General features: G+C 41.2%; 1 protein-coding gene across 1 annotated transcript in view; it reads right to left on the bottom strand.

Moving 5' to 3' along the window:
• The window catches only part of LOC311261350 (sodium- and chloride-dependent betaine transporter-like), a 64,021-nt gene that overhangs the window by 16,297 nt on the left and 33,402 nt on the right, over positions 1-14,322 (bottom strand). Inside the window, exons 5-9 of the mRNA XM_084359890.1 lie at positions 12,469-12,601; positions 9,842-9,976; positions 9,537-9,640; positions 9,155-9,279; positions 8,488-8,600 (exon numbers count right to left, since the gene is read on the bottom strand). Of these exons, the coding sequence (XP_084216016.1) occupies positions 8,488-8,600; positions 9,155-9,279; positions 9,537-9,640; positions 9,842-9,976; positions 12,469-12,601 (610 nt within the window). The remainder of the gene's footprint in view (positions 1-8,487; positions 8,601-9,154; positions 9,280-9,536; positions 9,641-9,841; positions 9,977-12,468; positions 12,602-14,322) is intronic.

The raw sequence follows: 14,322 nt of genomic DNA on the forward strand, positions 1-14,322 counted from the left end.
GCCGCCGCCCCCCACCCCCGCGTCAGACGATCCGACCACTCGCCACAGTGTCCTTACAAACCTGTGGGGAAACACTACACTGATGTTTCAAGGTTGGTTTTCAGCCATGAGACGCTAGGTGGAAGGCAGAGAGCCTCCATTCTCACTTGTAACAACTCTCAAGTCATGTAGTTAACTATCACAATTATCACAATTAGTCTGGAGCTTTTTAATTAAGGTAAAAATGTAGCATAGCCACGGGAGAAATCCTGCTTAGTTCCTCTTTACCTAGCTATAAATTTCATCATGCTGCCTTTAAAGGAGACATATTATGCTAATTTCTGCTTGTTGACATGGGTCCTTGATGTCTAAATGGACTGATAGTAACATGCTTTGGTCGAAAAAACCGAAGGATTGAGCACAGCAGGGTTGTTTACACACCAGTTTCACAGCCCTGCTCTCAGCGGCCGGATTCTGACTTTTTTTTCATTATGTTAATGAGCTACTGCGTGCGCCGCCCACTTCTTCCTGCCGACCGGAAGACATGAGGACGGCACCGCGGGACCATGGCAACGAGCGACACACAGCAACTTTCAATAAAGTTGAGAAAAAAAACAAAAAACAACAACAACGAGCAATACACAGCGCGGCGCAGCTTTTCAGTGTCCGTGCCTGCATATAACTGATAGTAGCACAGCAGACATGTAGCAGGTAGCCCCTGTCTCCAGCTCCAAAACAAAGTAGTGATTGCTTTACTGCAGATAACGTTTTGGTGCTCCCAGGTCTCTCATGCCAGCAGCTAACGCTACAGGCTGTAGCATTAGCTGTACCGTTAGCTGTAGCCTACAGCTAACGCTACGGCTAACGCTACGGCTTAAGCTTAGTTTATGCTTCTGCGTCGCGGCGACGGCGGAGCTACGTCGTCGACCCTACGCCGTCATTGAGCATTCGAAGTTCTGCGTCGAGGGAACGCGTTGGTCTGCAATTCACCGCCAAGCCGCGAGGGGGGGTGGGGGGGGATTGGTTTCGGGGGGTTCTTGCTCTCTTGCACTGCAGTTGCGGTCAGAGCGGATATGCTGTGTAGCATTCTGGTCACAGTGTGGGGCTTACAAGCTACATGCTGCACAACACCAATACTCCTCCTGCCCTGCTGGGATCTCACAAAGCATGGAGTTCACAAGCAATAGGAGACAAGCATGCAAGCAGCAGAAGTAACTGGCGGTGTTGTTATACTGTTGACCGGAAAAGCAACTGCTGGAATGACGGTCTGAGCGGACCAATCCCAGTCCTTGCCGTTCGCGTCTTGACGCGTCGACGTGACGCGTAGTCAGGATTTTTTGGAGGCGCACGTCAGGCTACGGCGCAGGGTCTGCGTAGGGGTCTGCGTCGACGACGTAGCTACGCCGTCGCCGCGACGCAGAAGCATAAATCAAGCTTAACGCTACACACGTATTACATATATACCAACACACAGAAAAACAGTCAGAGTACAGTCTCCCAGAGCCATGACATCTGCCAAACTACAGCAGCTCCTCGGGCTGTCACACATTCAGCAGTGCATTCAGACAAGACACGCTTCTAGAAGTTTGCTTACACACTGTCCCTTAGCACAACATGCTAATGAATGAACGTAGCTCACTGGCTGTGAATAACAGACCAGTTCATACCGTTTCCTCTGCGTGTTCACCGCGGAACAGCAGCTAAACGTCCGCGAACAACTGACACACACAACTGAGACGATGTCACACCCTCTCCTCCGTTTGTTCACCGCAGAGCAGCAGCTCACTGTCCGCGAACAACTGAGACATTTCACCCCGTCTCCTCCCCATGTTCATGGCCGAGCAGTGGTTCCCCGGCCGGTTAGAAGCGATAAAATCTCAATATCCTAATTCATTTTCTCAATTCACCGTCATGTTTTAAAAGAGTGCTGATATGACAAATAAACGTTTCGTATCATTAACATTATCGTGAATCCTACGGCCAGTAAGCCCAGCGTTGATAACTTCACATGTAATGTTAGCTCAGCCTCATATTTACACCCACGGTTAGCGTTAGCTCATGTGCTAAACGGCCAAAGTAACACAAACTACACTGTTTTTTAAATACTTACAGTTCCATCATTGACAGTGGGTATGGATCCATGTTTTAAGGGACAATCTCGTTGCCAGTCCAGCGTTGTACTGACCCTGGTTGCTGAAACAGTCCGGGGTGAAGTGACTGGCACAGACCATAACGCTTCTGCTCACTGAAGCTGGGACCCTGATAAATAAAAAGTAGCCTCTTCGCTCTGATATCCTCTTTGGTAGGGAGGCGATGTAGCGAAACAGGAGGATCCGTGTATCCGATGACAGAGCAGCAGTGCTTGGCTTTCGGGTTGTACATGGTAGCGGTCAGGCTGTCGCGTACAAGTTAGCGAGGGGAAAAAAATGGCGGATCCTCGTTCAGGTAGCTGGCGTAATGTGGGAGGAGATACGCAAAGAGTATGCAAATCACCCGGACTGTTACGTCACAATCCGGGTGAAATCCAAACGGCTCGTTTAGAGACTCAATTCCTGACTCTGCCAGGTACAAAATATTGACTTAGTTGTCAAAACTCATGCTTAGGGGGTGGGGAGGCACTCCGGATACGCAAATATACATACTAAAGCAAGGAAAAAGTCAGTTTTGCATAATATGTCCCCTTTAAACATTATTTTAGCTAACTTGATCAACTCTGCATTGATTTCAGAATGAGGGAGTTTGAGGAGAAGGATGCACTGACAGTCCGTAAACTGGACTCAGGTTGTAAGAGCAGTTGGAGGTGGGCTTGGTTGAAAGTGGAAACTTCAATTGAGGTGAAGCAAGTAAAACATATGTTTCCATTGTCAGATATTTTCACAAAAATTGATAAAAGGGGATGCGCTATTCTGTAGGTCTGATGCTGAAATTGGCTATAAATGCACATCCTGACTGTCGATAAAAAAATAAACCTACCATTAAAATTATAGACCGTTCATTTCTTTGTCAGTGGGCAAACTTACAAAATCAGTGAGGGATCAAATAATTATTTCCTCCACTGTATGGGCTAGTCACTACAGCGTCAGCTGCAACCTCAGGACAGCCGAACGAAGACTTAGGGAGTCTCTCTGCGTAAGTCTGTCGAGGAAGTCCAAGTAACTCACTGTCCACCACAGATCGCAGCCATGAGTCCCAGCCAGTCCCAGTCAGGACATCTATATGGAGAAGATTTCACCGGAGACCCATTGCTCGAGGCTGTAACCCAGCCAATCTCTGTTACCCAACATTCTCCACCAGTACTGAACTAGTACTAGGGGGGCTATGGAACTGCCAGTCTGCAGTCAAGAAGCCACCCCCCCAGGACTGCTCACTCCACTGAGACGGCCCTCCTCACATTGACTGAGTCCCTCTGTGTCGGCAGAGCCTCATTCCACTCGTCAGTCCTCATTCTCCTCAACTTATCCTCTGCGTTTGACACAGTCAACCACCAAATCCTCCTCTCCACTCTGGTCGAACTTGGCATTGCTGATTCCGCTCTAACCTGGTTCACATCATACCTGACATATGGCACCTTTCAGGTAGGGCTGGACGATTAATCGAATTTTGATCACGATTTCGACTTCTCACGATCATGAAAACACTGTAATCGAAGAAAAACTATTAATGTGCCGCCGCGCGGCGTGTATCCAAATTACTGCGCTGTAAAAGCACAGTGAATGCACCTGTGTCGCCTGCAGCTGCAGCAGTGAGTTTGTGGATCAATTGTGGAGCGAGCGATTGACAACATGGCAGAAAAGCAGCCTGAGCCTTTAGTTGAAAAGAAAGGTAGGACAAGTTTGGTCATTTGGAGACATTTTGGCTTCAAATCATTGGACGTGGAGCAGTAAGAGATTGTTTGCAAAGTTTGTCACGCCGTCGTGTCCGCACCCCAGGGCAACACGACAAATGTATTTATCCATTTAAAGTTCAGCCATAAAGTGGTCTATGACGGAGCAAAAGACCCAAAGTATTGACGGAGCAAAAGACCCAAAAAGTGCAAGAGCGTCAACTTCAGCCACCGCCACCGCAACACAGTCCTCCATTGAGGACACTCTTTACAATGCCGCTCCATATCCCACCGGCTCCCGGCGACAGCGAGAGATAACGGAGGCTGTGACGTTCATGCTAGCTAAGGACGTGTGCCCCATCAGTACAGTTAGCAACCCAGGGTTCAAGACACTGGTCAAGACTTTGAACAAGCGGTACATGTTGCCATCCCGCAAGCACTTCAGCAGAGTTGCACTGCCTGCTTTGTATGATAAATGTTGCAAAAAAATGTGTCCACTGCCGAGTATTTTGTTATAAGTATTAAGTTATATTTAAAGTTGAGTTTTGGTGGCCCAATAAACACTTTTTTTTAAATGAATGAATAATCGTGTTTATTAATCGTGATTTCAATATCAATCAAAATAATCGTGATTATTATTTTTTCCATAATCGTCCAGCCCTACTTTCAGGTCACGTGGAATGGCTCCTTGCAAAGCATGACCCCCTCCCCCACAAAAAAAAAATAAAAAAATGCACTTCTTATGTTCTTACCCTTAGCACTTAAATCATTGCACTTAGGTACTTGAGTTATCCTTGATAAATAGCAGCTACTTTGCTCAGATGAGGGCTTGACAATTGTTTGTATTTTTTCTTTTCTACTTTATCAACGGTGATATGTTGTGGTTTCTTTCTTGTGACAAATGTACTTATTGTAAGTCGCTCTGGACAAAAGCGTCTGCTAAATGCCCTAAATGTAAATGTAACAGACCAGAGTTTCTGGCTGGCACTCTAAGGGGGAATGATGTTCTCAGACAGATTCAGAATGAGGGTGAGAGCCATCTGGTGCCATTCACCACCTCTTTTAAGCCTTCACAAAACGGGCGTCGTCACACCATGATTGGCTGAGAGGGAAATGCCCCAAGCTGCTTCCACTCCTCAATCAGGAGTCAGTCGCCCCGCCCTGCGCACAGGTGATCTCAATCCCCTGCAATTAGTCTTGAGGGATTTTTGAAAATCAGCCCAAAACAAAGAAAGATAGCAAGTCTCAAACAATTGGACTGCTACAACTACTCCATGTGCCTTAAATTGCCCCCCAGGGACAAATAAAGTATTGTTTAATTAATATAATTATTTTCTCTACTGTATATTACTGTTGCTTTTAAATGAAGCAAAAGTCAAGGGTTAAGTCAGTAAATATTTCTGGAATAATTTGTAGAATACTCAATGACCAAAATTATGGATAGCTGCAGCCCTAATCATATAAAAGAGGGTTCATTATTATGAGCCTAGACACCAAACTTTAATTCTGCTCGCATGTCATCTGCAATGTGTACAGACTCAATCCATTTTTCTACCATTTTGTCTTCCAAACAGACCATTTTACTGGCCACTCAATAAGAAAGCTTACAATATCTACATTTATATATAAACCTATAAAGCCAAACCTTCCAATCAGGCCTGTGACTGGATTCCAAAATTGTGAGGATCAAAGAGAAATTTTTGGCAAATTTAGGCAACTCTGAGGCTGAGCAACAAAGTGTAGAACAGGAAGACAGACAGTTGACATCATAATGTTCATTTTGCATTAGTTGAGGCTTGAACTTACAACCTTTGACACCTAAGTCCATCTTCTATCTCACTTAGTTAACTGGCTAGTGACAGATCATGTGAGGCTTCACAAAGTGAGTAAGCTATACACTGTCATGCAGGCATATTTGTAACCACTGTAAAAATAAAAAAAATCTCTGCCTCCACATTTCCTGTCTCTCACTGTATTATCCATATAGGCAAAATGCCCCCCAAAAAGATTGGTTTGAAATACTGCTCTCTTGATTTAATCTTTGTTTTGCTGTGATTTTTTTATATATATGTTTCCCACTCACTGAACTAGATCACTGATCCTGTCTCCTACTCTCAGCTGGATCAACTTTAAGTGATTCTCCTTCTTCAGTTTAAATGGAGGGTGTCAATCAGCATTAAAGCACATTACCGCCACCTATGTTTGGACTGGAATTACATCACCACAAAACAAACAAAGTAATAAAAAATTCAGTTATTAGGAAAAAAATCTGAAAATACACATATTGCATCTAGACAGCATGGAGATGTTGGTAATTTGTTTTTAAAAATGATTGATTTGCTCCATAAGTGAATAACTGATGTTTAGCTATGTCATTACTGCATTGACTCCAATTGTTCACATGAAAGAGAAATTTAAAATGCTGTGAAAAATTCAGTTTTTGAGGCTCAATTTTTCATAAATCAAAGGAGGAGAGAGGAAATAGGTTTAAGAAGTTTTACAGTTTTTGAAAAAAAACTGAGTGATGTACTTCATGATTTTTAATAGGTTTAAATGTACAAAAGTTTCTTCAATATTGAGTTCTGAAGCTGCAGCAAGTATGGTTGATTTGTTATGATTTTTCAAAGTTTTGAACTTTAGACGCTTGCTGTAGCACCACCATCAGGACTATTGGCTTGGGTTTACAGCTGAGGTAATCTGGCATGAGACTGGACCTTTGTGCAAAATTTGGTTAGCTTTCATCCATGGTCCAGTCCAAGCTATTTGTTTTTATTTAATTTAGAGGCTTGCTGTGATGCCACCGTCAGGACAATTGTCTTGTGTTTCATGTTGAGGACATCTGATATTTTGATCTGTCATCATCATCATCCTTGCTGGGTCTTTAACCCACAACCCCTGACACCAAGCACCAGCTCCTAACTCACTGAGCTAATTGGCTGGAAGTGAGACCTGCTGTGTGGCTTCATTTGTCGACTCAGGGAGTCACTGTCTGGGCAGCTGTTGTCATGGCAGATTTCAAAAATGGTCAAAATGTCAGAATTTCTGTTACCTGAACAAAAATCTGATAATACATAAATTGCATCTTGACAGCATGGAAATGTTGGTGATTTGTTTTTAACTTAAAGTGTTTTGCTTCATAAGAGAAAATTTGGTGTTTAAAAATGCCACTCTTCCATTGACTCCAGTTGTTCCCATGAGAGCAGAATTCAAAATGTTCTCAAAAAATCAGTTTTTGAGATAAAATTCTGATATTTGCCAAACTCCATGCACTGTAGGCTTAATTTTTGATAAATCAAAAATCCGAGAAACAAGTTTTGTGGAGGACGGTCTGAAGATGCTCTCTAGCAAGTTTGGTGACAATTGGGCAAAAATTGTGGGAGGAGATAAGTTTTACAGGTTTTGAAAAAAACTGAGTGATGGACTTCATAATTTGTAATGAGTTTAAGTGGACTAAAGTTTCAGCAGTATTGGGGCTACAGTTTGGTGAAAGTTTCAAAACTGTAGCATGTACTGTTGATTTTGTAGGTATTTTTAAAGTTTTTAAATTTAAACGCTTATTGTGCCCCCCCCAGGAGGAATATTGACATGTCCTTGGAATTAAGTAAATCTGGCATGGGGCCGGACATTCCTGTAAAGTTTGGTGAGTTTTCGCCCATGGGAAGTATGACTTCCTCGGAAGAAGAAGAAGAAAGAATGAAAAAATTCCTAGTAATACAATAGTAATGCAGCTTAGCTGCCCGGACCCTAATAATGCTTGGCACATCAAATAAAACATTGAGTAGGCTAGACTACTACTGGTGGTTGACTGTGGTATAGGTGGTGGGAGCCTGACTGGTAAAGGCTAAAAATGCCTTTAGTTTTGTAATAAAATTAAAATATCTAAACAATAAACATGAAACAATAATGTTTTAAAAATCTGGCCCTCCGACAAATATAGTTGGTAACCCCTGTGCTATGGTCTACTGTCTTCCTCAGCAGTGATGTGTATAAGTGCCCCTGCTATTGAGGAGGCATGGTTTGGAATACAGCTACTTCATTTGCTGCTAACAACCAAAGTATTGAACATTTGACCTAATGATGACATGAAATGAAAAGTCAGAGGATCACTAAAATCAAAACATGCTCCGGCCAGCTTGGCTATATTCACTGAATTGAATCCACATATAGCTGACGGACATTGAGTAAGACATTTCAATAAAAAACAAAAACGTTAACTTCATGGTGGCAGTGGAGGAAAAGTCAGTAGAAGCTATCTTCTATGGTCTACAAATAACACAACTCACAATACTGCATTTGTTGCTTCAAATGTTTTTGAATCATATTTTAGTGTACTGTTCATATTTTAGCTGTTAAAACAGAATGTTTATGACCAGACAGCTGCTTTGTGTGCTCTGTAACTTTATTGGGTGTGTTGCCCAGGCAAATGTCTGTTCAAGGTGGAGCTTTATTTTTAATTTAATGCTGAATAGTTCAATCAGTAATATAACATCATACTGTATGTTCTATTTTTGAAGAGCATGTTTTAAACGGGCACCACACTAGTTATATTAAATACTCCACATATGGGCTTTTTTAATCTGCAGTCTTACATAGGTGTTCACCGAACTAGCATATCTTCATACATTAAATGAATACTGTGCAAGTCACCAACAGTAGGTCTGTGTTGTGTGTCTTCTTCGTCTTACCACTGAGTCAAGTCCCAACAGAAAGAGCATAATGAAGAAGCAGGCAGCCCACAGTTGAGGAAGGGGCATCATGGCTACAGCTTGAGGAAAGGCGATGAACGCCAGCCCAGGACCTGTGGGAGTGAGGGGGCATTTCAATTGTTGTCCTCTCCACTTGCCAAAGATTTTGGTTTATTTTGTTGTAGACATGTCTAGGGAATAGCTCTAGAAGATAGATTAAGTTCTGTAAATTCTACACTAGGAAATTCCTGCTGTTTTGTGAATTTTATTGTGAAGATGTACCCTTTGAAATATTAGACCATGCTTCCTAGTGGTCTGGATGACTTACTTCTTAATGTAACGTCATGAGGTGGCCCGTTCTGTAATCTTTGATGAGATTTACTTCCCACAGTGCATTTCTTTGATACATTTTTTTTTCCCCCAGAAGTAATCTCATCTAGGTTCTTGAAGACACATTAAGCTCTCACCTACCTTTGTATTACATTTATACTGTTATCCTATTTGTATTGTGTACATATGCGCATTGATTGATATATGAACTTTTCCTGTCATGGCGTCTTTTAAAAAAAATGGTTTTCATTCAGTGACGTAGATTTTTCCAAACATGTGAGTGTACATTTGATTCTCATGTCTAACAGAGACAGCAGCTTTGGGCTTCAAATCATACCTGATTTGACCACCGTGTTGATGGGAATTCCCTGTTCATGGGCCATGAAGCCCAGAGATGAGAAGACTGCGAAGCCTGCAACAAGGCTGGTGCAACTGTTGAGCACACACAACCACAGACTGTCCCTGCACACAAACAAACACACACACACACACACACACACAGAGAGAGAGAGAGAGAGAGCTTGGCATACAGATCAGGACTGGGTGGGAGAATGTACTGACATGCTATTTAGTAGGTGTTTTCAACCTGCAAGTTTTGCTTCACAGGCGAACAGACTTTCCAACCTAAAATAGCATGGTACACCCATCAGTGACACAGCATTATTAAAAAAAGCTTGGATTTAGCTCATGTTAGTGGAACTACTGATCACATGGCTTACCTGTAACAGTTGTTTTTGACTTTGTTGTAGCTGCCCAGTGTGATTAAGGTTCCTGATGCAACACCATATGAGAATAATATCTGAGCACAAGCATCCAGCCACACCTAATTAACAAAGAGGAAAAATCATAGTGTGTCACACAGGGTTTTGTTTTAGCCAGGTAAATTCCAGTAGTAACTGGCCCAAGGCAGGTGTGACACTTATAGTGGTATATAAGGTGAAGGGTTTTTTTCAATTTTTTTATGATGAACTGTACCACTTGAAAGTGGCCATACTTCACAAACAATTTATCCAAGGTGTCTGACCTGAAGGTCTGCCAGACGAGAAGGATCTGGATACATGTAGTAGATGACACCCTGCAGGGCTCCTGGCAGGGTCAATCCTCTAACCAGCAGGATGACCAGCATCACATAGGGAAATACAGCCGTGAAATACACCACCTGAAATTTAAGTGGTTATTTAGCATATTGCTAGCCATATACAATCACTGCATCAGGTTCTAGAAGCAGTCATTCTTTTCTTCTGTTAGTGCTGGTTACTTCTTTGAGAAACATACATGTTTAAAGAAAGTTTCAAGTCCACGGTTGACACACAATTCGAGTAGGCCTGCAATGCTGTCAGTCAAAGAAAGAAAAGCTGATACTGTTACGATCCGAGTTTGTGTTCTCTGGTCTCCTGTTTTATTTTGGAAATGTTGCCCTCATGTGTCTTGTCTTGCTTTTCAGTTCCTGTGTTTTTCCCTCTCTGTGTTTTTCTGCTCCTTCCCTCACCTGTCAGTTTCCCTCCTCTCTCCACCTGTTCCTCATACCCTCATTAGTGTTGTCGGTATTTAGTCTTTGTTCCCCCTTTTGTCTTCGTCAGTTCATTTCGGTTCCCTCCATCTTGGTCCGTGTTTTGTATTCTGTATTACTCCGTGATGTTCTGTGATGTCCCGTTCCCGTTTCTGACTTTCTCTGTGTTAGCTTGTTAGCCTGTCCATCTTGGTCTGTCTTCCTCCGTGTTTCCCCGTGATGTCACCCTGTGTTCTCCACCAGCTTCTTCCTCAGTGTTTCCTCCAGTGTCTCCTCGTGTCTTCCGTTTGGTATGTTTCTAGTTTTGGTTTCTGGTTTCTCTTTTGGTTTGTACTTTGCTTTTGTTCGCACCTTGTTTTAGCCTTTAGTTGCTACTTTGTTTTTGTCCTTGTGACTCGTTTTGGGCTTTTTGTTCTCTTGGGTTTTTCAATTCAACTTTGTTTATGAAAAACTCGCCTTTTGTTTCCCCCAATCCTGCCTCCTGTGTGTGTGTGTGTGTGTGTGTGTCTGCACTTGGGTCCTCACCTAACTAAAAACCATAAATCATAACAGATACTGCTTTGCAAATATGAAGCCTCTCGTTAATGATGTTTTTAGCATATGGGCATCTTTCCTGCATTCTCTTGACAGTTGGGGTGTTTCTCCATGTTGCTTTTAGCTTGCTTACAGTTGCAACCAGAACTATGCACTCAGTAAAGTAAATAAAACATATTTAAATCCGCTAGACCCAGATTTTGATTTGGATCCACATGAAATTGTACTCACTCATAGATACTGCCGTTCATCAAGACTCATGTGTCTTGAAAAAATGTGGAAATCCTGCCGGCCAACCAACAGCAGAGTTAATCATTAAAATTATTATTATTATTATTATTATTATTATTATTATTATTATTTTTACAAAAAAATGATCTGGTAAGGCCATCAAGAGAAAACGACATTTCCAAGAAGACACAGAAATAGTCAGAAAGGCATACATCTCTGACAACAGTTCTAGAAATATTGACAACCATTAATAAGCAAATCCAATTTCCAAATCCAGTCCTACTGCAACAAATGGAAAGTCTGGTAGCTGTGTCTTTGGGATTTTCAATGTGAATGTTACAATTACCAGTGATAACAAAACACCTGTTGAGTTAACAGAAAGCAGCTCAGTGAAGATATCAACGACATTTGTCGATGACCTTGAAGGCATATAATTCATTAATAGCAGGATTTTGCAATCCAACTGTTCCCTGATTTGATAAAAAAAATATTTTTGGTGGAACTGCCGACATTTTCTAATCCAGGCTCAACACTCAACTATTTTCTGTTCATTATGGTCTCTCCTGACTTCACCGGCTGGAATCTCAAATCCCCTACTATTCTCCTCATTGACTATCCTCTAAGGATACACGTATGATTTTTTTTTAAATTACTCCCCTCAACCACGTCATGTCATTGACACTATTACCTGTATATCTCTGTGTGTGAGAGAGTGCTTATGAATGTGTATGTTTCTTTTACATGTAATAAAGCGTTATGCTGTTTTTCCTGACTTGTAAAGTGTACAGAGACTCTTTGAATGATGTGCACATTAAATAAACTGAAACTGAGGATGAAGCTGGAATCAGAGAATTTTGACTTAAATAAAAAACTTAAACCATTTAATCAATTACTAAAATTTGTTTAGTAGATAACACCTAATAGATTCATTGAAATATTGTTGCAGCTATAATTTATTATTCCCGTCCTTGTGAACTGGATTTTAAAGATGTCAGGAAGAGTTTGCTGTATTTTGTACACAATCAGGTGGTCAACACCTTACCATTTATTACACATCCTCCAAAACGCATTCATCAAAGAAAATGAGCAATATAGATGGTACAACTCCATGTTACATAGTGTAAACTGTAGAGGTGCCAGTCACCTCTACACAGCACTGCTGAGGTGCCCATGAGCAAGGTACCACACTCCTAAATTATATGTGGCAGCTGTGTATCTCTGACATCTAAATGCATCTGTGTGTATTTTGGGCCCATGTATGTGTAGTTAAAATAAAATATAAAAACTGCATTTCCCCAAGTTAGATTAATAAAGTGCAAAATTTAAACTACAATTTATGGTTTGGCCCCTAAATTCTCACACCAAGCTTTACAGACCTTTCCTGTGGAGCGGACCCCTTTCCAGATGCAGAAGTAGCAGGCCACCCAGCTGGCTAGGAGACACAGCAGCAGCTCCCACTGTACTGTACCAACCTCCTCTATTCCCCTCGACATGGACAGCACTCCTCTCCTGTGTTGACACACCAGACAGTCAGTGATGTTACATGCATGAAGAGTTACTGGTAATATTTCATTTTACAAGACCACAAATTAGGTGAATTGAATTGGAGTTGAAATTTACTTGTAATTTCCCTCAAATTACAACAATAATAACCTCAAAATGTATAGAAAATGATTTAAAATAATATTCTGCTATTTTCCAGTAAGAAGTTAATAAATAGCTGCTAATTTCTTTTATACATGTCCAGGTAACTTCCAACTTTTTTTTGTTTAACTTCTGCTGACAATGACATTTCATTTCAAACTATTTTCTGTCTGACTTCCCCTCAGCAGCACCAGTTAATTGAAGTACTGTAAGTTGTTGCAGCTTAATTTCCGACTAGTTTTTGCAGATCAGTCCGACTTTGGAACAATTCTCCTCAATGTCAGTTTTTTAGCCTCCACGAATTGATAATTATCAACAAATACAACTTAGTGATCAAGAATCAAGTGACTTATTTCACATTTGTGGAGGTTCATTCTTTAATTGCCTATTGAGGACTAATAATGTCTGCACACCACTTAAGTTAAGTGTCACTCTGTTTATATTTTGAGACAACAATACATTAGCAAATAGATTAATAAAAGTTAAAAAAAAAATACTATTCACAATCACAAGTACCTGTGTAAAATAAATATGTGTGAATGACAGACAAAGAAATAGAGAAAGCAAGAGCAAGCCTGATTGTTGATTGATGAATTGTTGAAAGTTTAAATGGTTAAAAAAATGACTGATCATCAGAAACAGTGATGTGTCGGTCATGAACTAGTTGACTCTATGAACAATGGGAGAAAAAAGAATCTTTGTGTAACTAATTTCTTAATTTCTTAAATGCTTAAGTGCAAAATTGGCAAAATAATGGCATAATTTTAGAAGCCAAGTGGTACTAGAAGAGCCATTTGGGAATCCAAAGTGCCGGCTGTCATTGAGCTGAGCCAAATGAGCTGGCTCCTTCAAAAACGATGTAATTCTCAACACTAGTTGAAAAATAGGTGGCAACAACTCTCTTCATTTAGTTGCCTGCTGAGGGGACGTTAGACAGAGAGTAGTTGAAATTAAAAATGGCAAGATCAGCAGAAGTTAAGCAGAAGTTTCATGGAAATGCATTAAAGAATTACAAGCGATTCATAATATTATTGCTAAATAATATTGGGGTAATGTTCAACACATTTTGAAGAAATTATTGTGGTAATTTGGGGGTTATTTCAAACACATCTCATATCCTGTATGCTGCTGGGTAATTACCACCTACTTACCATGAAATATGCAGACATGTGAAAATTCAACAACAAAATAAGATAAAAGAATGCACTCTATACTTGATCCATTCCTGTTGCCCTAATAACCCTCTGTTATGTATTAATGTTTTTAGTGAGGTGAGGACCCAAGTGCAGACACACACAGGAGGCAGGATTGGGGGAAACAAAAAGCGAGCTTTATTACCCAAAGCTGAACATACAAAAACCAAGTAATCCAGATACAAGGACGAAAAACAAAGTAGCAACTAAAAAGCTTAAACAAAGTGCAACAGAAAAGCAAAGTACAAATCAATGAAAGCCACAAGGAACTAAAACCAGAAGCATACCAAACGGGAGAACACTGGAGGAAACACTGGGGAAGAATGCTGGGAGGCAACACGGGGGAAGACAGACCAAGACAGAGGATGACGGACGAAGATGGACACAGGCTAG

The sequence above is a fragment of the Pagrus pagrus genome, assembly GCF_965226575.1.
Source record: "Pagrus pagrus genome assembly, chromosome: 8".
Taxonomy (NCBI): Eukaryota; Metazoa; Chordata; class Actinopteri; order Spariformes; family Sparidae; genus Pagrus; species Pagrus pagrus.